At 40.0% G+C, this 21,952-nt stretch overlaps 1 protein-coding gene across 2 annotated transcripts in view; it reads right to left on the reverse strand.

Moving 5' to 3' along the window:
* The window catches only part of KDM3A (lysine demethylase 3A), a 56,388-nt gene that overhangs the window by 25,602 nt on the left and 8,834 nt on the right, over positions 1-21,952 (reverse strand). For both annotated transcript variants that reach the window (XM_018055358.1, XM_018055359.1), the window contains exons 3-11: positions 21,417-21,572; positions 20,152-20,262; positions 16,463-16,565; positions 15,589-15,713; positions 14,828-14,900; positions 14,637-14,725; positions 7,003-7,166; positions 4,564-5,078; positions 656-860 (exon numbers count right to left, since the gene is read on the reverse strand). In XM_018055358.1, the coding sequence (XP_017910847.1) occupies positions 656-860; positions 4,564-5,078; positions 7,003-7,166; positions 14,637-14,725; positions 14,828-14,900; positions 15,589-15,713; positions 16,463-16,565; positions 20,152-20,262; positions 21,417-21,572 (1,541 nt within the window). The remainder of the gene's footprint in view (positions 1-655; positions 861-4,563; positions 5,079-7,002; positions 7,167-14,636; positions 14,726-14,827; positions 14,901-15,588; positions 15,714-16,462; positions 16,566-20,151; positions 20,263-21,416; positions 21,573-21,952) is intronic.

The raw sequence follows: 21,952 nt of genomic DNA on the forward strand, positions 1-21,952 counted from the left end.
GCCTGGGAACAACTGAAGCCCATGAGTCACAACTGCTGAGCCCACATGCTGCAACTACTGAGTCTCAAGCCTCAGAGCCTGTGCTCTGCAACAAGAGAGGCCACCACAGTGAGAAGCCCGTGCACCACAACAGAGTAGCTTCGGCTCGCTATGATTAGAGAAAGCCCGCGTGCAGCAATGAAGACCTAGTAGAATCAAAAATAAAAATAAATAATTTTTTTAAAAAGTCAACATGATCAAGTGGTTCCTATTACGTACTGGGAAAGTACATACTGGAGAAAGTTAAGATTCAAAGTATTTATATAATACAACTAGGTATGCTTGAATATATTCTATAACCACATAAACACTAAGATGTGCTGAAAAGTTAACAGTAGTCATTTGTGTGGTGGTTTTTTAGAACCTTCAGAATTTTTCTGTATTTGTTATTTCTAAAATCAGAAGTTTGTATTTTCAAGCTTCTTGCTTAAAAAAATAAAACTGAAAAGGAGTATGAGTAGGAAATACCATGTAATAAGATCTAGACTCCTAAACCCACAGATCAGAAGTATCATCTCTAACTTTTCCCAGTTTTAGACTTACTGTTGACAGAAGAGGAGGGAGAAAAGTACATTAAAGGGCTCAGAGTACCCCCGTTTTTCCCCACAGGCCTCACCTCCTGAAGTGAAAGAAGCGGCAGAACACAGGCGAGTCTTTCTGCTGCTCCTTGTCCTTGCGCAGGCTGTCCAGGCGGCACTCACGGCACTTGGGCAGCTGTGCCACGATGTTCACGCACGAGTCGTCCTGGACAAAGGCCTCGCCACTCTGCTGCAGCTTCTTGAGTTTGGCTGGGTCTGTCAAGACTGACTTCCGAGATGGGGCTAAAAAAAAATGAAGGAAATGGCATGTCAGATTTTTTCAAAAATGGCATCAATCTTTGACTGAATACTCAAAAGGTCAGATTTCCCAAAGGGAGAACTCTTCTCAATTACTGGTTCAACTGTAATTTCTGAAAATGGCTGAAGACAACTATCAGAACAATTGGAAGTTTTATTCTCTTTAAAATGCTTCTCATTTGGTGAATCCATTTGGCAACGTAAAACCCTAGACTCACAATTCCAAGGTAATGCATACTTGTATTCACAACCCTCGATAAGATAAACATTTTGGGGCTTTCTCTGGTAGTTCAGTGGTTAGGAATCCACCTTCCAATGCAAGGGATGCAGGTTTGCTCCCTGCTTGGGGAACTAAAATCCCACATGGGGAACTAAAATCCCACATGCCCCAGGGCAACTATGCGGTGCGCTGCAAACTACAGAGTCCACACGCTCTGGAGCCCATGTGTGACAACTAAGACCCGAGGAAGCCAAAAATAAGTAAAAATACGTAAATAATTAAAAAAAAAAAACAAGAAACAAAACAGATAAACACTGCAGGCAGACTTCTCCAAAGCAGACACTTAACTCAAACTCACAGCAAACTTAACAATACACAGGGATAGGTTTATCTCAATAGAGGACCATGTGGAAATCAATTCTGTCAGTTTTTACACTCAAAAAAGACTGGCTTAAGATGTGCTTTCTAAAGCATTCTGCCAAGCTAACCATTCCAAACATAACAAAACCCAAATAACATAGGCCCCTCCGTCTATAAGTTATTTTCTAAGTGCTTCCAAGAGCACTGACCCCTGGCCCTCCAACAATCTTAAATTTCCTTCACACATACTTTCCATTCAAGATTAAGAGCCTTGGCTAAAGACAGAATTTCGATTCTAAGTAAATGCATGTTTAAGTTTTAACTTAGGAGCTGGAGAACTTGAATGGAAATGGTAACATAGTTTCTAAACGGAGAAAAAAGTAGAGACCTAATTTAGAGAGCAACCACTCTGTTGGTGGAAATAACACAGAAGAGAATCTATTTCTAAGTCAAGAGCCTTGGGGAAAGCAGTGAGCCCTCTGTTATCTGTGGGTTCAGCCAACAATGGATTGAAAATATTACACAGGGACTTCCCTGGTGGTCCAGTGGTTAAAACTCCGCATTTTTAATGCAGGGAGCATGGGTCCGATCTACAACAAAAATTTTTTTTAAAAATGAAAAGAAAACACTACACAATCTGTGGCTGGTTGCATCTACAAATGCAGAACCCCAGTGTCAGATGGGGAAGGCTGACAGTAGGGGACTTGTGTATTTGCAGATTTTTGGTATCTGCAGGAGTCCTGGAACCGATCCCTCTTGGATACTGAAGGACAACTGTGTTTCATATTAAACCGACAGAAAAGACCTTACCATGGGGTCCAAGGGAGCTGAGAAAAGAAAGTAGATTCTTAAGCAAACAAAAAACAAAAACACAACTTTGGGGGAACCAGTCGAGAGATGGGTGGGAGACGCTGGTAAGCAGTCTTAAAGGAAACTAGAAGAAAGACCTCAAACCAAAGGCGGCTTTAAATAAAATAAGCATCTTTAATAAATCACCTTTGATGTGTCCTGATGTCTCTCTTTTAAAGCAGGACTAGAGCACACCTTAAAATGCTAAATGGATGCCGTCAGGCCTCAACTCCTTAAACATTCTTCTTCAGTGAAAGAGAAGGTAAATTAAGAAAGGAGAGAAAACAAACTAATCAGTAGTTTAAAATTCCATCCTGATACTGAAAACACATCACCTTTTGAATGGGACCAGGTTTTCCCAAGCTGAGTCCAGAGATTATCTTAACAACTGTTTTGCCTGGGCTTAAAAGAGGAAATATCTAGAAATAAGCAAGTTGAATTATCTAAAGCTAGCTCTGTATTGAGTAGTGCAACGGTTGATCCCTCATCAATGATACTCTTAACTCAGAACCAAACCAAGGGAAAAAAAGCAACACTGACTTCTGAGAACCCATGCATCTACCAAATAGAAAAGAGGGTGGCTGTTCAACTCCAGCTTGTTTTTGTTTCCTAATTGCTAAGTAAGGTCACAGTGGAGAAGCAGTGTCCAGTGGAGTCTTTCCAAATCCACAAGCAATACTGGTGGAAATAGTAGAGATCTCAGTAGGCTTCTAATCACATTGCCTTACTCCTCAGCCAGAAGTCCCAGTAGACAGCACAAAACAGGATGTGACAAGGCCTCTCATTTCCCTCAAAATCATTTTAGTTGGAACAGAGTTGCACAGCATACTAAGCAAGACAAAGGTGGACTCTGAAACTCACTTCTGTATGTATAATGTGTTTACTGGTCTAGAACTTTTACTGCTTCTTCACATAATATTAAAATCATTTGCCTTAAAAACTAGCTGAATGTGAACGTTGGTGACTCAAAAAGAATAAAGAAATAGAACAGGGACATGGTCATGAATATTCACTTTCTTGGGGAGTTACATAACTTCTGAGTTACAGTATAATCTTATGCAATTAATTTTATGCAAATTACCAGCTATATCAACTTAAACATCAAGAATGAAGAAGCTGGGTTAGAAGAATTACTCAGCAAAGAAAGTTCTTTTCCAACTCCTCCAACTCTACTTCAGGAAGACCCCCAGTCAAATTCACCCATCCTGCCCTCTAGTTTCAGAGCCCTGCAGGAAGAGCTAGAGTGTGGATTATCCATTTGTTACTTATCCAAATGAACAGCGTTTTTATTAAGTGTTTTTCAAGTTTTTTTATACCCAGTTGACATCTATCAAATCTATTTTTAAACTGAATCTTTTGACATACTGTAGCCATTTAGCTCTGTTAATTCTAATAACTCCCATCACTGAAATGCATCCTCAGACTTATAAGTATTGTGAAATACAATGCACCATTTTCTCTATAAGAAGAGCACGGAGTTCTAAATTGTGCATGCAAAGGGACTTCCCTGGCAGTCCAGTGGTTGGGACTCTGTTTCCACTGCAAGGGGCACGGGTTCAATCCCTTGTTGGGGAACTAAGATCCCACATGCTGTGTGGTGTGGCCAAAAAATTAAAAAACAAACAAAAATAAATCACGGGTGCAGCAGGACCTTCCCTTAAGCAAAGAGGGGAGTTCTAAGTTAGCACTGTCCGCTAAATTCTTTAACTAAAAATCTCTTTGCTAGAGGCAGTGATGCAATTCCCTTTTTTAAAAAACTTCAAATCTGAACTATACCTGTGTGAGCATAAAACTTTAATCACTTCCTTCTCTCCAACATAGATGTTACAGAAAAATCAGTTCTAGGATGACGATAAAGCAATCATATCACTTCAGATTTTTTTTTTTAATTTTTAAATTTTTTTTCAAAATTTTCTTACAACCAAAACCTGGGACCCACCTAAGTTATACGGTAAATGCATATAAGGGTATCCTCGCAGCCTTTAAAATGCTGATAGACATCTACAACTAATACACTGGGTAAAACTGTTGGTACGAACCCATGCATCTCACAGCTCATCTGCGTTTCCATATACATAGAACCAATTCCACCAAAATATGAACAGTAATCATTTCTCAGATTTAGGGGTTTTACTTTCTTCTTTGAACTTTTCCTACTGTCATTTTCCTGTTATTTTCTCATAAGATAAGAAGAAGATAATGTATGTACTGAAAACCATCTCTTACCTTATACCAATAAACATATGCAGAAACACTCACCATTCTGGAATTTATTGTTGCTTCTTGTACAGCAGCTTTCAGGATCTACTTTTGCTGAAGACGCCTTTATATTCTGTGACTGGCAGCCTAAAGTTGAAGGTTCTCCCCTTTTTTCTACGCAACTATTAGGACTGTTACTATTGACAGCTGCTTTCTCTTCTGGCTTCTTTGAAAGGACATCAGATGTGGAAGGTGCATGTTCGAAATGCTTCTGCAGTTCAGGAGCCTTGGTGATTTCCAATTCTGTCACAGAAGCTGCCTTTATTGGTGTGCACTCCTTAGGAGGGTCAGTTGACGATGGAGGAAGAGATTCCACACTGCTTTCCTCATCAGTGCTCTTCAGCTGGGAACAGCTTCCCTTTGGCTCACTCAGGGTTTGTAAGTCTCCAGTTCCAATCTGAGAGGACTTTGAAGAGAGCAACTCTACTTTGCAGGCAACATCTGGTTTTGTTCTCAGTATTTCAGGCTTTGTATTTAGACAGGAAGAAAGTTCTGGTAAAATCTGTTTATGACATCTGAAAAAGATTAATATGGATAGCATCTAGGCCTCTTTCCTCTCTTCCCTACCTTCCAAAAATAATTGCTTGCTTCCCTAAAATAGGCAGTATGAAAGAGAAAAGAAAACTGCTTATATCAGAGAATTCAGGATAGATTTCTGTGGGCTGGAGTTAAAAGTAATCAGTCAATGCCTATGCAAAAATATCTTAAGACATTAAGAAAAACACAACCCTGAATTCTATCTGTGTGTTCTCATAGTTAACTACTTCATGTTAGTTCTATTTCTCATAGCAAAATGAACTTTAGCTTTCCCTCAAAACAGAATATCACATGAAACCAAAATCACCAGAAGCATAAAACTCCGTCTATGAACATGTTACTAGCCTAGCACTGGACATCTCATGCTTGTTTGGTCAGTGATCAAGACCCAAAGCAAAGAGAAGAGCCAGCTGATGATGTGCTTGTTCACAGAACAATCTGGTACCCTCTCGACCCCTAATAGGGGTTTATCCTTAAAGAATTTTTGTTTCTCTGAAATTTGTCCTAAAGTTCTTTCCTCAGCAGAATGTAAAGTCTTTTTTCCCCCTTATACTAGTTTTCCTGCCTCTACCAAAGGATCTCATCCTGGAGAAGTTCTCACTGACGCACTCATGTTATTGAGTTGCTCAGTCCTGTCTGATTCTTTGTGACCCTATGGACTGTAGCCCACCAGGCTCCTCTGTCCATGGGATTCTCCAGGCAGGAATACTGGAGTGGGTTGCCATTCCCTTCTCCAGGGATTCTCCCCAACGCAGAGATCGAACCCAAGTCTCCTGTATTGGCAGGCAGATTCTTTACCACTGAGCCACGTGGGAAGCACTCATACTAGACATCTTTGCTTGGGTACCACCACACTTCTTACTGTTCCCTCTTTCTACTCTGAATAAACAACCTCCTCCCACCCTGCCCTCTTTCTGACTGTTCTGTGGTTATCCTCTAAGCTCCCTCCCTGGCAGCCTGCTGTCCTCCCCGTGAACTGGTGTGCTCATGCACTCTCCCATTTACTACAGTGGTCTTCCAAGCCCACCTTTCTATCCAGTTTTGGAGCCCTATCTTAGGTCTTTACTACTGTTTACACAGGCCACCATCCCTCCTAAAAAAGATGCTTCTCTTACAACTCATCTCTCCATTAACCTTGTGGCCACTTTAAATTTCTGATTAGATTTCACATTTCTTATTCCACTATCTTCTGTAAGTGAGTAACTGTAAATCATAACTGCTGCTCCCTTAATTTTGTCTTACTATTTTCTCTACTGCTACATCTCTCAGCTATAGCTGAGGTTCAGGCTGATGAAGCTCATTCACTGGAACCCTGTCTCCCTCTACCCCACACTCCCATGGATCTCAGTCTTCTACACATAACCAATTGGCTCCCCTTTCCTTGGAAGTGGACATCTATTCTCCAGCTGTCTGTAGTATTTCAGTAGACCATTCTTTCTATACAAAGTCAAGAAAGCTCCTCTTTCCTCACACCCCTTTCTTTTCTGTGACCTGCTGTATGTAGGTCTGTATGCCAACTACACGTATCACCTCTGAAGGCATATGACTAACTGGAAACTAACCTCCCCTGACAACCTGAGATACACTGAATGGCAGGTTGTTACATCAAAATTTCACTTCACTAACACTCTCTCTCTAAACACTGAATGTAGGGTCAATCTTGCCACCCGAGCAATGTCAGCTCAGACAGACAGAACCATGGCTAAAATAACCCTTCTCTATTATGATTAAACATCAGTATGGGCTTCCCTGGTGGTACTAGTGGTAACAGAATCTGCCCGCCAATGCAGGAGATGTAAGAGATGCAGGTTCAATCCCTGGGTTGAGAAGATTCCCTGGAGGAGGAAATGGCAACCTGTTCCAGTGGGCTGCAAGATTAAACATCTTTAACTTCCGACTCACCCTTGAGGGATTTTTGCTCCGAGGTTTGGTGGAGAGTTGGCGGCTTGGGGAGTGCTCTGCTGTCTCGGGTCCTTACTTGGCGGAGTAGCTGCAGTACAGCCAAGCAGTATCTCCTTAAAAACTGTTGTGGGAACAGACTGTACAGGACACACACTGGGAGAGGCCTAAAAGATATCAAAGCAAGCAGATGTTAACAAGGAAGCCCCTAGTGGCAGAATTACAAAATACTTGCAAGATTCAAATTTATCTGTTTGGCTTAGTAGTCAACAAGCACAATACCACCACCAGATAAAAAGAACAGAACAGGAGAACAATGAATAAATCACAAATTAAGGACTTATACCTGAGGGCTATCAAATAAGTCACTCCAGCTTTTCACAAAACTTGAGTCTTCCTAGAAAAGACCACAAGTGGATCTTTTACAGACCTTTGAATACCAGGAAAACAGCCATGTGGCAACTACTTGACTAGTGCAATGCATCGAAGTGAGCTTTTTATCGACTGTCTTCAAATGGTGGCAGCTTCACATGCATTCAGTTCAGCATTACTGAGTGCCCACCACGCACTTACTGTGAGGACTGGCAGGAGACCAGACCACATAGGGCTCTTGCAGGCAGTGGAGCCTACTTGGTACCAACATAAGCCTTTATAATGCAATAAAGGTTGAGGACATGGTTCTTGCTTGTAAGTGGCTCATCAAGCCACAAAGGTCATCCCAAGCTGCAAAAAATATCAAGTCATGACAGGCCTGTGGGACAAAGTTAAGACACTTGTCCCCTTCCCTTTTTGTGTACTTTTACCTTTACAAAAATATGAGTGACAGACCAACCTCTTCCCGGTTTACCAAAAAAATAAAACTTCCCATCATGGAAAGAGAAGGAAAAGATTAAACTCAATTTCAGACAACTGAACATTCTATGGCTAAACCAGGTGAAATCTACAGACATTTTCACCAGCCTCTTCGCATGTGTGTAAATTTAAAGTCACTTGTCCTTTTCATTCATTATCTCTTTCAATGACCTTTAGATTCACCTTACCACCAGATCTAAACTTGTAGAATCTTTTAAGTGTCATCTTCTAGTTACTAACTCCTAAAATATGATGTAGAACTTCTCTTAGTAAGAGTTTTTAAAACCAGTTTTTAAAACTTCACCATTCAGAATGTAAACCAGGTAGCCTACGTGAGAATCTTCTTTGCAGACATTTACTTTGATGGCCTTGAAAATATGGTCTAGTATATGTTAAATAAAAACATCTGAAAAATAAGAATTTACTTAATCAAAATTAAAGCTCTGGCACAGCTTTCCGCTATTTCAAGGTGCTAAGTTATCTGATCATGTATTACACCATGTGAGCCCAGTTTTGGTTAAATATTAGCTTAGTGTTTCCCAGAAGGATCTTTGGGGGGAGGCTTTGGCTAGTCTAAGGACATCCCTGGGATAGCCAAACTTTCCCTCTTTGGGCCTCAGTTTCCTCATTTTTAAAATGAATTAAGGAAACAAGATATTTTTATTTTGTTATGCTATCCACTGAACTGCTCGAGCCAGAAAACCCTCCATCTCATTTCCCGTATCAATCAACCAGAAAATGCTGCCTCTATTTCCAAAATGTTTATGGAATCTATCAACTTCTTTCCAGGCCACCCCTACCACCATCTTTCCCCTGGACTATCATATGTATACTAACTGGCCTGACCTTCCATTTTTGCCTGAAACTTTTGCCTCTTCTCTGAAGTTAAAATTCTACCACAGAGCAATCTTTATAAAACATAAATCAGTCACTCCACTGCCGACTAGAATTCTACACAGTCTGGTCTCCGCCAACCCCCTCACCTCATATCACTCCATTTGTTAAAGGTGCTCCAACTAAACTGGTTTTTTTTCCTGGTCTCCAAATGTTCAAAGCTCATTCTTGCCTGCACCTTTGTACTTGCTATTCTCCTCTGGGTCTGGACATTTTCATGTGGCTGGTCCCCTCCTTTAGCCTCAAATCTGCTCAACTGTCACCTCAGAATCTCTGATCACTCTTGCCAAAGCAGTGTCCCAAAGCATAACTGCCTTATACTTTATATTACCATGTTTCTATCTTCCATTGTACTAACATACTGTGCAAACACCTTAAGTTACTTTTTTTTTCTTTTACTGTCAGTCTCTTCACAATGAAACATAAGCTTCTATGGATGGAGACCCTGCTCTTACATCATTGTTACATCTTTTAAAGCCAGGCACAGAACAGATGCTCAATAAATAAGACTGGTGGAGTGCATAAATGGATAAATGCTCTTAAAGGCACTTATTTGAAAATAGTTAATAGCTACAACTGTATTCTGAATTAACTCAAGAGCCAAGCAGTAACGCTCACAAATGTCAGCACATATTAAATGCTCAGTTAAGTATTAACTGGAAATAGGGTTGGAGAACCAGATGGAAGGAAGGAGGACTCTCTTGTTTTAACAATGGTGCCTCACCACACGAGGCAAAAGTTCTGGAGAGGAATGGCAACAACAGCACAGTGGCCAAGAGTGCTGGGTTCTGGTGTTAGACCCTGGTTGGAATCCAGTCTCTGACACTTGCTAGCACATTATTTAAGCTCTCTGAGCTTCGGTTTCCTCAGTCGTTATGAGGAGTAATAAAGGAGAGCAATGAGAAAAAAGGCGAGTAATGAAGCATACTGTAAACGGCAGTGCTTTAACCACAGTGCCTGGCACATGGATTAGCTATCTCAAAGCAGAAGCACATGCAAAACTCCCCAGTTCAGCCACCACCTGTTAGAATGATCATGACCTGGATCATTTCCTTTAAGAGACTGAAATAAGTAGATCACTCTGTAACTTTCCTAAGGTTTAGCTTAGCAGGCACAGCACTCTGATTCCAAACCCGTCTCCATGTGCACACCGCTGCACTGGCCTCTGACTTGACAAGGGTCAAAGTTTCTTCTTACCTGAAGAGTTTTCCCTGAAGGTCTTCTATACCAGTCATGGCAATAGTTCCTCCCTGCCAGCAGACGGAGATAATATAATTGAGTGTATAATGATATTCCAAAAAGGATACTGCTGGCTCATACTATTCAGCAGACTGTCTCAATTAACCAGGCAACATCCTAACTCTGAGGAATAGTCTGCTAGGCAGAGAAGACCTTCAAGGAGCCAGATGCTACTGGCAAACAGGTTCACCTTATCCAGAAGTATTCATCAAGGCAATAAAGAGTCTCGTCTACCTAATCCTAAACTTCTGTCACTCAAAGACTACCAACTCTGCACACATCCAACATATCTGCAAAGTGGAAACACAGGGAGATATGCACCAAGTGTGTTACTGTACTCACCTTTCACTCACACATTTAAATGAACTCTTTCTCTCCCCACATCTTTGTTTACCTCTCCATCTCCCTGAGATTTAGGCTAGGCCAGTGTTTCCAAAAACTTGTCTGATTACAAGGATGACCCATGACAAAGGAGAATATTTACTGATATGGAAAAACATTCATAATATACTGTGGAATCATGGAAGCTACACAAGAGTATGGCTTTTAGTTGTTTTTTTTTTTTAAGCCTCTATGAGTATATAGGGAAAAGAAAAACAAACAAAAACAGGAGGATAGGTATTCCCAATGTGAATAGTGAGTCTCTCAAAAGTGTGATTACGAGTTATCTTTTCTTTACTATGCTTTTCCAGATTACCAAAATATTTTTAAATGAGAGTAACTTTTATTTTGAAAATAAGTGCAATAAAAAGGAGAATAACTTTTTATAATTCAAAATACAGTAATAATTTCTAAAACATCAATACCCAGGTAAAAATTTACTATCTCCAACTTCCTTTAGAATGAGAAGATAACTAGGATAGGTCTTTTATTTGTTTGTTGAGGCAAGGAATATGTCTTTATTTGGGAAGCCAGCTGACTAAGATGGCAGACTAACGTCTCAAAATAACCAGAGTACATCATGAGAAACGCTGGACTGGAAGAAACACAAGCTGGAATCAAGATTGCCGGAGAAATATCAATAACCTCAGATATGCAGATGACACCACCCTTATGGCAGGAAGTGAAGAGGAACTAAAAAGCCTCTTGATGAAAGTGAAAGAGGAGAGTGAAAAAGTTGGCTTAAAGCTCAATATTCAGAAAACGAAGATCATGGCATCCGGTCCCATCACTTCATGGGAAATAGATGGGGAAACAGTGGAAACAGTGTCAGACTTTATTTTTTTGGGCTCCAAAATTACTGCAGATGGTGACTGCAGCCATGAAATTAAAAGACATTTACTCCTTGGAAGAAAAGTTATGACCAACCTAGATAGCATATTCAAAAGCAGAGACATTCCTTTGCTGACTAAGGTCCGCCTAGTCAAGGCTATGGTTTTTCCTGTGGTCATGTATGGATGTGAGAGTTGGACTGTGAAGAAGGCTGAGCACCGAAGAACTGATGCTTTTGAACTGTGGTGTTGGAGAAGACTCTTGAGAGTCCCTTGGACTGCAAGGAGATCCAATCAGTCCATTCCGAAGGAGATCAGCCCTGGGATCTCTTTGGAAGGAATGATGCTAAAGCTGAAACTCCAGTACTTTGGCCACCTAATGCAAAGAGTTGACTCACTGGAAAAGACTCTGATGCTGAGAGGGACTGAGGGCAGGAAGAGGAAGGGACAACAAAGGGATGGCATCACTGACTCGATGGACGTTGAGTCTGAGTGAATTCCGGGAGTTGGTGATGGACAGGGAGGCCTGGCGTGCTGCAATTCACGGAGTCGCAAAGAGTCGGACACGACTGAGCGACTGAACTGAGGATAGGTCTTATGAGCTGAAACAGACATGCTTTTCTACATCAAATTTATTTTCACATTTTAGATGTAAAAGTTAAGGCTCAAATAGGTTGAGGGACTTATCTCCCAGCCAAAGTTCAGGCCTTTTTGAAAATAGATTCTACTGTTCCCAGTAATCAGTTCACACAAACCTAGTGAGCTGGATAGGATGCTGACAGACAGCAGAGACATGCTCCCTGCCCTTCAAGAGTGGGAGTCAGTAAAGATTGTCCTACTGAGTGAAATAAGTCAGAGAAAGAAGGAAATATACTATATGACACTCCTTATATGTGAAATCTAAAAAGAAATGATACCAATGAACTTACAAAACAGAGACTCACAGACAGAGAATGAATTTATGGTTGCCTGTACACACTGCTATATTTAAAAGGGATAACCAACAAAGACCTACTCTACAGCACATGGAACTCTGCTCAGTGTAATGTGGCAGTCTGGATGGGAGGAGAGTTTGGGGGAGAATGGAGACATGTATATGTATGGCTGAGTCACTCTGCTGTTCACCTAAAACTACTACAACATTGTTAATTGGGTATAAGCCAATACAAAATAAAAAGGTTTTTTTAAGATGAATTTTTAATACATAAAAATTAAAGAAAGAAGTCTAATATTTTATTGATCTATATATCAGCTTCTAATCTATGGATATGATATGTATTTCATTAATTTGTGACTTCGTTCAATAGTTTCATGATTGTCTCCATTAAAAAAAAAAAGTGAGTCAGGAAGAGAGGATTACTTACTTATGCATGTTACTATATTTTACAGGCACTACCTTTGCCTTCAAGGTCATTAATTTACTTGCTCAGTTGCCTATCACTTCACTGATAAACTTGACACTTTGAAGAACTGGCACCTTTCCTGACATCCCCAATGACCCCAGTCCCAACTGTACCCCAGGTTGATTTCTCCATGATCCATTAGAATGCCATTTCCTGAGTCATGGTCCCCACCTCAATAGAACATAATGTTGCTCTCCTTTTCATCTCACTGACTGTTTACACTGATGCCTTCTCTATGACAGACAACACTCAAATAACTTCTCCAAATCACCCTTTATTATCTTTATCCAAGACTGCTAACAATTTATCCAATGCCAAAACCTGACAGGTTACTATTCTACTGTTTCTCTTTCAGCTTCTAATACCCTGGATCACTTGACAATATCCCATGAGCTTACCTCTAAGAGGCAGTAATCACTTGCCTGACATCCTCAATTTGCAATCCTTACTACACTACTTGATTCTGGTAAACGTTAAGGCAAAATGAAAAAGGAGTAATATTAATTTCCGAAATGACCTCTCCATTCTTTCCTGAATTACCTGAGGTCAAGCCTTCACATATGGAAGAAAGACAGAGGTACTAGATACCTTGGTTTACAAAGTTTCTGCTCAAGTATCAAAGCTCCTGTGGCCTGTACATAAGCTTAAGGTTCAGGAAAGTCGATCATCCTAGCCACCCAGATTTCCTTAGTCTTTGTGTGGTATGTGCTTGCTTTGGTTCTAGTTGATGTTGTAGTCCAGTCTGCCCTGATTCAGAATCTCAGATTCATTTAATGACTCTGATCACTCTCATGCCATCTCTCCTTGCCATCTTCCTCCAGACGCCTAAATTTCCCTCCAGACGCCTAAATTTCCCTCCAAAATGCTGCCAACAATCTCAACTTGGTCAATTTTAAAATTCGAAACTGCAGCCTGGAGCAAAGCATCATAAAGGCATTTTTGACAATTATAACACAGTAACATATCCATGTAACTTAAGTACATTTGGATACCTAAGTTGTGAGAAAGTTATCTGTACTGTAATAAGACCTAAGGATTCAACTCACTTAAAGAGCCTATAGTTTTTTTACCCAGATTTTAAATTTTGACCCTGGTATTTATACTCCCTTAAGAAGTTTATCCCAGTCCTCCATCCCCTTATTAGGCTAGTCTGTCTAGCCCAATCTTTTGGGAATTCTGACTAAAACTTTCCCCAGTGTGTACACTGTGATGTTCTAAAAACATGTAGTAGTAATTACAAAGCATAATAAAACAGATAATTTGACCTACTCCAGGATATAGATTAAAATGATGGTAGAGATGTTAGGTGAGGCTTCCCCAAGGAAGCAGTATCACATTAGAAAAATACATGGGAGTTAATTAGAATGAAGACAGCATTAGAAGAGAAAGGGGAACAGCAAGTCCTGAGGTTGGAGAGAACATGAGGTACTTGAAGAGCTAAAGACGACCAGCTTCTCCATAGCATGGAAGAGAGGGAAAAGCTGACAACCTTAAGTTTCTTGACCCAAATCCTAACTACTTCAGGAGGATAGAAGTAAATCCAGTACTTGAACTCAACAGTGTCACTCACAGAAGCCTGTACTTTTCTCGGCAGAAATTAGTAATGGCAAACCAACTGCTTCCTTCAAAAAGTGAGTATGTTGGTTCATCCAATCATGAATGACCAATTATCCAGGTGGGAGTCCTATTTCAACACCAATCTACTCAGAATTCTAAGGTTCCTCCCCTCTTCTCATGGATGGCATTCTTTTGATTTGATACATACAACTCAATTTATCTTTAAAAATATCTCCATGTGGTGGAATTGTCAAACCTACTGAGGATTTTCAGCAAACATCAAAAATAGTGAACCAGAAACTTATATTATCTCCATCTGCTTGAGCATAGAAATTATGGCCAAGATCTGGGACCAGCAGAGAGCAGACACAACAGCACGGACGAGCAGAGAAGACAGCCTTATTACCACTAAACATACTGGCCATGCACTGCAAGAATTAAAGAGAGCTTCACACAAGTGACAGAAAAAAAGCAAGGCTACCTCAGAGCATGATTTTGCCTGTTTGGAAACCAGGTTTCCGTTATTCTCCGAAGACTTGCGTTTCACAGCTCCCATTCTTGTAGAATTACCTAAAATGATTAAAAACAAGTAAGTCAGCTTCCCTGTTTCTCTTAAGGTGAAAAGGATGAAGGGGAAAGGAGAACAAAAGTTTTAATCAAACAGTATCTTACCACATGTCACGAAGTTATCATGTACAACTTCAACATGAATCAGTGATGGATCCACAATTTTCAGTGCTGGAATCTTAAGAATAAACAAAACAAAGATACCAGGAAATTTTTAAAATACTCAGGAATATACCAGAAATTACCTCCACCACTCAGTCGCATCCTGACTCTTTGCGACCCCACGGACCACAGCCCACCAGGCTCCTCTGTCCATGGGATTCTCCAAGCAAGAATACTGGAGTAGGTTGCGAACCCTTTCTCCAGAGGATTTTCCTGACCCAGGTATCATCGAACTTTGGTGTCCTACATTGCAGGCAGGTTCTTAACCGTCTGAGCTACTAGAGAAACTACTTAACAATAGGAGTTTCTTACATATAATTTCCTTTTAAAAAATAACTGATTTTTTTTCTACTCTGGTATTTTAATATAAAATAACAAGGGTATTTAGCTTCCATGTGAAAGTAAAAGTGTTAGTTACTCAGTCATGTCTGACTCTTTACAACCCCATGGATCGTAGCCCATCAGGCTCTTCTGTCCATGGAATTTCTCCAGGCAAGAATACTGGAGAGGGTTGCCAATCCCCTCTCCAAGGGATCTTCCCGATCCAGGGATCGAACCCAGATCTCCTACACTGCAGGCAGGAGATTCTTTACTGTCTGAGCCACCAGAGAAGCCCCATTTAGCTCTTATAAGATACTATAATTCCTTTTTATAATTATCTTCCCCTGTCAACTTATCTCACATGCGATTATCATCATTTTTACCTCCTCACAGTTGACTTGAAGAGTTTTTGACATTGGGTTTCCATTTACAATGGTTGCAGAAAACCACTGAGTTGATGGGTCCAAGCTGTAAATTTTTACTTCCGAACCAACTAAATTTTTGTCACCTTAAAAAATAATTTAAAAAAAAATCCTTAGAGCAATTTGCATTATCTCTGAATAGCACCAGTTATCCAGCATAATTTTTTCCCAAGTCTTTAAAAAAACATGCAATAGACAAAAAGGATAAATTAAAAGATACTGCTCTAAACTTAAGACAGACATTTCAGCAAAGGCAGGAGAAAATGTAAACTTTCCATTTTAAAGCTCCAATTTCCTATTGCTTTATCTTAGACTTGGCAGTATATTTATCCTAGCATCTGTATTAGACCAGGTAGTATCAGATAACTCATTGAGACCTAACCCACTCTCCTATGCAGTTTTAGAGGATCCAAATTCAGGAACCTCGTCAGAACTTCTAAGTCTCCTAAAACATTCACAATTATGAAACTGACCAAGAAAATCAATAACAGTAATTGGCAAGATCAAGATCACCAAATTAATGTTTTACTCATTTTGTAAGACTGAAATTCCAAACATATCGAATTTCACGTCAAAATATAGCTGAGCTTGTTCAGTATCTAGTTCACTTTTATGTTGTTCACATGATCCTTGGGCTTTCCAAATTTCAGAGACTTTAGAATACATTATAGAATATAGTCCTCCACTCATCAAGCTGCTTGGGAAATGCATCTAAAGAATTACTAAAAAATGAGACATTTTAATGAGTAAATGAGTGAGAAGGGCTAAAACACAGCTTCTTACAAACTAATCACTGGTCAACTCATGAGCTATCACCAACAGACAATCCACATACCTTGTAAAAGATGGCTTTCATCTAAATGTTTCACAATCAAAGCTTGAAATTCTTTACTGACACTCTGATTATCCATCAGTGAAAGACGGAGATTGTTTACATCCTGAAAAATTGAAAATCATTACATTTCAAGGTAACAAATAGGAACAGTTGTTTACATTCCAGTGGATATTTCAATTCTTTTAATCACAGGGATTAATAGAGGGTCAATTAGCCATTTGATGGCAGCAAACCATTGCAACTCCAATGAACTAGACAGGTCAAACAGTAGGAAACCATCAAATGATCAGAAATATAAGGCAGACAGAAGTGAAGCAACTTGAAGCTAAGAGTGAGACAGATACTAAGAGTGGCTCAAAGAATAATTTTAAATATGACAAAACTTAGGCTAGGGGACATATAATAAGCAAAGTAGCTAGTCATGCCAAAAATATTCTGCATCCCAAACTCTAGGGATTAGGGAAGTCACAGATCCAAATGCAAGGGGCAGAAGACACATACATAAGAAAATACTTAGATCTGTAGTGTCATTTCATTGAAATTGCTGTTTTTAACAAACATCACTTCACATAGATTCATTTACCCTAACCAGAGTTCCAAATGCATTCTTCTTTACAAATGGTAAAGGTAGGGGTGCTGCGGTGAGGAGGGACAAAAGCTGAATGAACAGCCTAGGTCTTTAGCTAGCCAGTTGTGAAACATTCAATTCTTGGCAGCTCTATTTCTGGCACTATTCCACAGTGTTCTGGCTTTGTGTGTATACTCAGTTATGATAAATGTATACAGATTGTCAATAGGAATAACCTGTCAGACCCGAGAAATCATACAGCACAGAAGCCCTTCCAATACTAGGCTTTCATGCTTTTCTGCATGTGAAATGGGTACACAGTGGCTAAAAAGAGTTCATCCATTTCCCCCACTGGGAAGAAGAGCCTTTTAGAGAGGCCATCCTGAAAAAATTTCTTAAGTAACGTTAAACTAGGGGCTTCGTAAGAGTGCAACATTAATTACCAGAATGAACCATGTTTTTGCTTTTTTCCCCCTCATGTTACTGCAATTTCAAAAAATTTAAATGTGTTCACGAATTCCTACTACAAGGTAAAAGAGCATTAATGGGGAGAGTCATTAACATTAAACGGCTCTTAAATAAGGTAGAATAATTGGATTCTGCCTAGAAGAGTTTCAAGGGCTCATCAAAGGTGCCAGGTAACTGAGCTGGACACTTAGTTGTTTTTCTTATCCACCTATAACTGAGATGAATTCAATCCAAAAGACAGACATTAGGTTTCAATTCCAACTTCTGCATACCCCAAATAATTTTCAGATTCTCTATTCATTATTTAGGACAAGCCTCCTACTGTGGTAACCACATCAGCCAACATAGAGTCTCATACAGTAGAAGCCTCACATTATCACCTGCCTCTACCAGAGAATGCCCCGAAGCACTTAACTTTGGAAATCATCATCAGCAGAAGTCAAGAACACATGCAGAGTCTCCCTCAATCAGTATTACATTAATAACACTCACAATGACAGCACAGAGTGCACCTCCTTGAGAATAAAAACTTACTGATCTTTTCAATCTCAAGAAACAAAACTGAGTTCTACTTTTACTGAAAAGATGAGACACATTAAAGATGAAAAATAGAACTGTCCTGAAAACAAAGTTAAGAAGTAAAAACTAGTCTCTGCTCAGTAGTAGTCTTCCACAGCCCCTCCTGTATGTTCCTTGGTCCTTAAAAGCAAGTATTCTGCATTTCAATGCACGAAAAATATCAAGCTAACATTCCTAGCATGCATGCACGTGTACCCAGTCTCTTCAGTCATCGTCTGACTCTTTGTGATTCCATGAACTGTAGCCTGCCAGGCTCCTCCATCCACAGAATTTCCCTGCAAGAATACTGGAATGGGTTGCCATGCCCTCCTCCAGGGGATCTTCCCAACCCAGGGATGAAATGCGTGTCTCCTGTGGCTCCTGCACTGCAGGCAGATTCCTTACCTCTGAGGCACCGGGGAAGCCCCATCTACCTGATATATGAAGATAACTTGTGCCCACAACTAAGTAAAAGCATCTTCCTCTATTCCATTCACCTAAACATTATAAAATAATGTTCAGAGTATGAATCTTGTTTTCACTCACTTCCAGAATATGGAAATAAAAGTGAGACTTGAGCACAAAAAAGCCAAGGCTTTGGGTTTTCCAATACAGACCTAGCAATGGCAATGACCCTTGGTCCTAAACTGTCTTGTAGCTCATAAACTGGTTTAATGGTTCTACAGGCCACAGAAACAAGTCAGGTCACAAAACCAAAGAGGGTGAGAGGATAACTGAACTTCACAAATGGCATTTAAAACAACAAATGTTAATTTTAAGACAACATTACTCCCAAGGTAGTGATCTGTGGAAGTAATGTGCATGTTCTTCCCCTCCCTCCCAACATTTTTATAATAAAGGAAAAAAATAAACAAATGAACAAGACCCAAGAGCCTAAATGTTGTGAAGAAAAAGGTAGTTCTGCAAGCTAACTGGAAAGAATAGGAACGCACACAGACACTTGATTCATACTGTTTGCTATAGGTAGGTCACCACAAACACTGAATTAGTGAACACTGAACCATTCCTAGGGGAAAGATGGGGTTAGGTTTCTTAAAGCCTCTGGTAACAAGAGACATCAACCAATCAATACAAAACCTTGTTTTTATGTGTTTCTGTTGGAAAAAACCCTACTTTACAGTTTTTTATATAACTACATTTATTTGCATGCAAAGTCGCTTTAGTTATGTCCAACTTTGTGCGACCCTATAGACTGCAGCCCATCAGGCTCCTCTGCCCCCATTCTCCAGGCAAGAATACTGGAGTGGGTTGTCATGCCCTCCTCCAGGGGATCTTCCTGACCCACGGATCGAACCCAAGATTCCTGAGGCTCTTGCATTGCAGATGGTATCTTTACCCCTGAGCCAGCGGGGAAGCTGTATTACTGCATTACTAACCTTGAACTCACAGCTACCATACCTCATGGCTGAATGAAGCTTAGCTAACACATGTTCTAAGGCTCACTTAGGAACAATACACACCACTTCAGCACTATCCCGGAGGGCCATTTTAAACACTGAATTAACCAACAACGCAGTACTAAACAGACTTTGAAAAGGACACTTGTTTACAGTAGAAGAGATGAAACAAGAAGGCAGAATGGCACCTTATTCAAACCTCAGCTGGGAACAGGTGTCAGACAACTCAAAATTTTCACCACTTTGCACATGTCTGTGAATGACCATAAAAGCACCAAAATACTGACTGAGGGGTTACAAATATATTTCAGCAAGTAAGTAAGTTCCCAAATATAGAATCCTTAAATAATAAGGACTGATATATATGCATACAGATATATGTATATTTGAGTAACAGTTAATCTTTTAAAAATTATTTTCATATTACCTATTTTAAAAGTTATTTCATATTACACACAAAAGCCATCAACAGTAATACTTTTGTCCTTCCAACCCCAATAAACAGTACCAACCCAATGGCTAACATTGAGCATTAATGTCTAACATCTGCTCATAAGATGGGTCCTTTTTTCTGCTAGATATCTGATCTGGAACAATCAATATCAATACATTAGTTCTCACATTAAAGGAGTTTATACTTCTATTTTTAGGGCTTAATATTGGTTCTAATGTTTTACCTGTATAGGCTTTAAAAGGTCTTTAGAAAGAAATACTCTTTGTTGATCTCCTAAAAAGCGAATAGATGTTATGGATCCCAAACCAGCTTTGTCCAGCAAAGATTTGTACATCTGAAACAAAAGAAATGTTTTGGCATCATAATTGCTATTAGTATCACTGTGAAAATGGGGACTGGCAATGTTCCACACAGAGATTAAACCATTCATTTGTTTATTTACTACCAATCTCAATAATAATTATTTATGCAACCAACACAAGGGCACACAATTTTTATCTAGAATCAATCATATAAACCAGATATACATTTGAGAATCATGTTAATATATAGGTCTGGGTTTACAGATGTATGGCTTGCCCCAAATTTATGCAGAATACTGTTTTAAGTTAATTTTTCTGGGAAAATGGGCCATGTTTTTAGCAAATTCTTAATAGATGGGGGAAAAAAATACAAAAAGCAAAATACAACTTTAAACAAAACCCTACATCACTCAAAACCCTTCAGGGGCTCGTCTCATCCATGGGCAAAATCTCAATTTGGTTCACACAGCATGCAGGCCCTTCACAAGCTGGCCAGCCTTTTAATCATCCTCTTGGCCTTTCAACTACCCAAATCTGTCCCAGCCCACCTCTCAAACAGCATTAACTGTCCTCTCCAGATACAGGGCTCACTCTTTGCCTTTAACTGCACCAGACTTCCGGTGCAGAAATGGCACAATCATATACTGACTGCTGGCGTCATGAGACCAAAAGTGGAAACCCTGACAGGGACCAAGCGACACCTACTATTCAGCAGCCGACTGTTGCTAAAGGAATTGCTACAGGCTTTAGTGTGGCCATATCTTACTGTTCTTTCGCTAAGAACTGGGAATCTAGATTTTTAAGAATATTCTCTGCATTTTTTTAAGGTAGAGAGCTAATTTAGATTTTTTAAAACACTGTAAGGGGCAAACCAAAAAGATCTGTATGTTGGTATTTATCTGTTGGTTTCCAATCCTTGACCTAGAAGTTCCCCATATTACCCTCACTCCCTACTCTTCAAGTGAGGAAACTGAGACCCACAAAAGACAAGGGTCCAGAATTGCAGGCCTCCTAGCAGGGCTGACAGGAGATCCTGAGGCTTTTTCTGAATCTTCTGCAACGTCATACCTCTGTACTATTATTTTCCAGAAGGCCAACTATAGATATTACATATAGATTTTCCCTATTTCGTTCATAACGGATGAAAGAACTTCTCAGAGGTTCAATAAGCCCGAGTTTTACTTACTATTGCAGGCCACTGAACAATTCGCTCAGAAATTTCAGGAGACTTTCTTTCAGCCAAAACCAAGTTATGTTCCACTAAGAAGGCTCTCCTTAGGAGGCTGTAGACGTCTATCCATCTTCTCTTCTTCCAAGATTCTCCATCAAACTCCACACACACCTAGACAAACAGAATTGAAGGAAAGCAGACTTGATTAGCAAGAACATGAAAAATGCCTAAGATGAAATTAGACCCTGATCAGTCTATTCAGATCTGTATCTGTGAATATCTCCCACTCCTGCTCTCTTACTTCCCTTCTCAACCCACAATAAAATAACCAGATATGAGGCTTCCCTGGTAGTCCAGAGGTTAAGAATCCACCTGGTGATGCATGTGACAGGAGTTCGACCCCAGCCTGGGAAGATTCCACATGCCGCAGAACAACTAAGCCCATGTGCCACAACGACCAAACCTGTGCTCTGGAGCCTGCAAGTCACAACTAAGAGCCCACGTGCTGCAACTACCAAGGCCACATGCCCAGAGCATGTGCTCCACAACAA

The sequence above is a fragment of the Capra hircus genome, chromosome 11 (genome assembly GCF_001704415.2).
Source record: "Capra hircus breed San Clemente chromosome 11, ASM170441v1, whole genome shotgun sequence".
In the NCBI taxonomy this organism is placed as follows: domain Eukaryota; kingdom Metazoa; phylum Chordata; class Mammalia; order Artiodactyla; family Bovidae; genus Capra; species Capra hircus.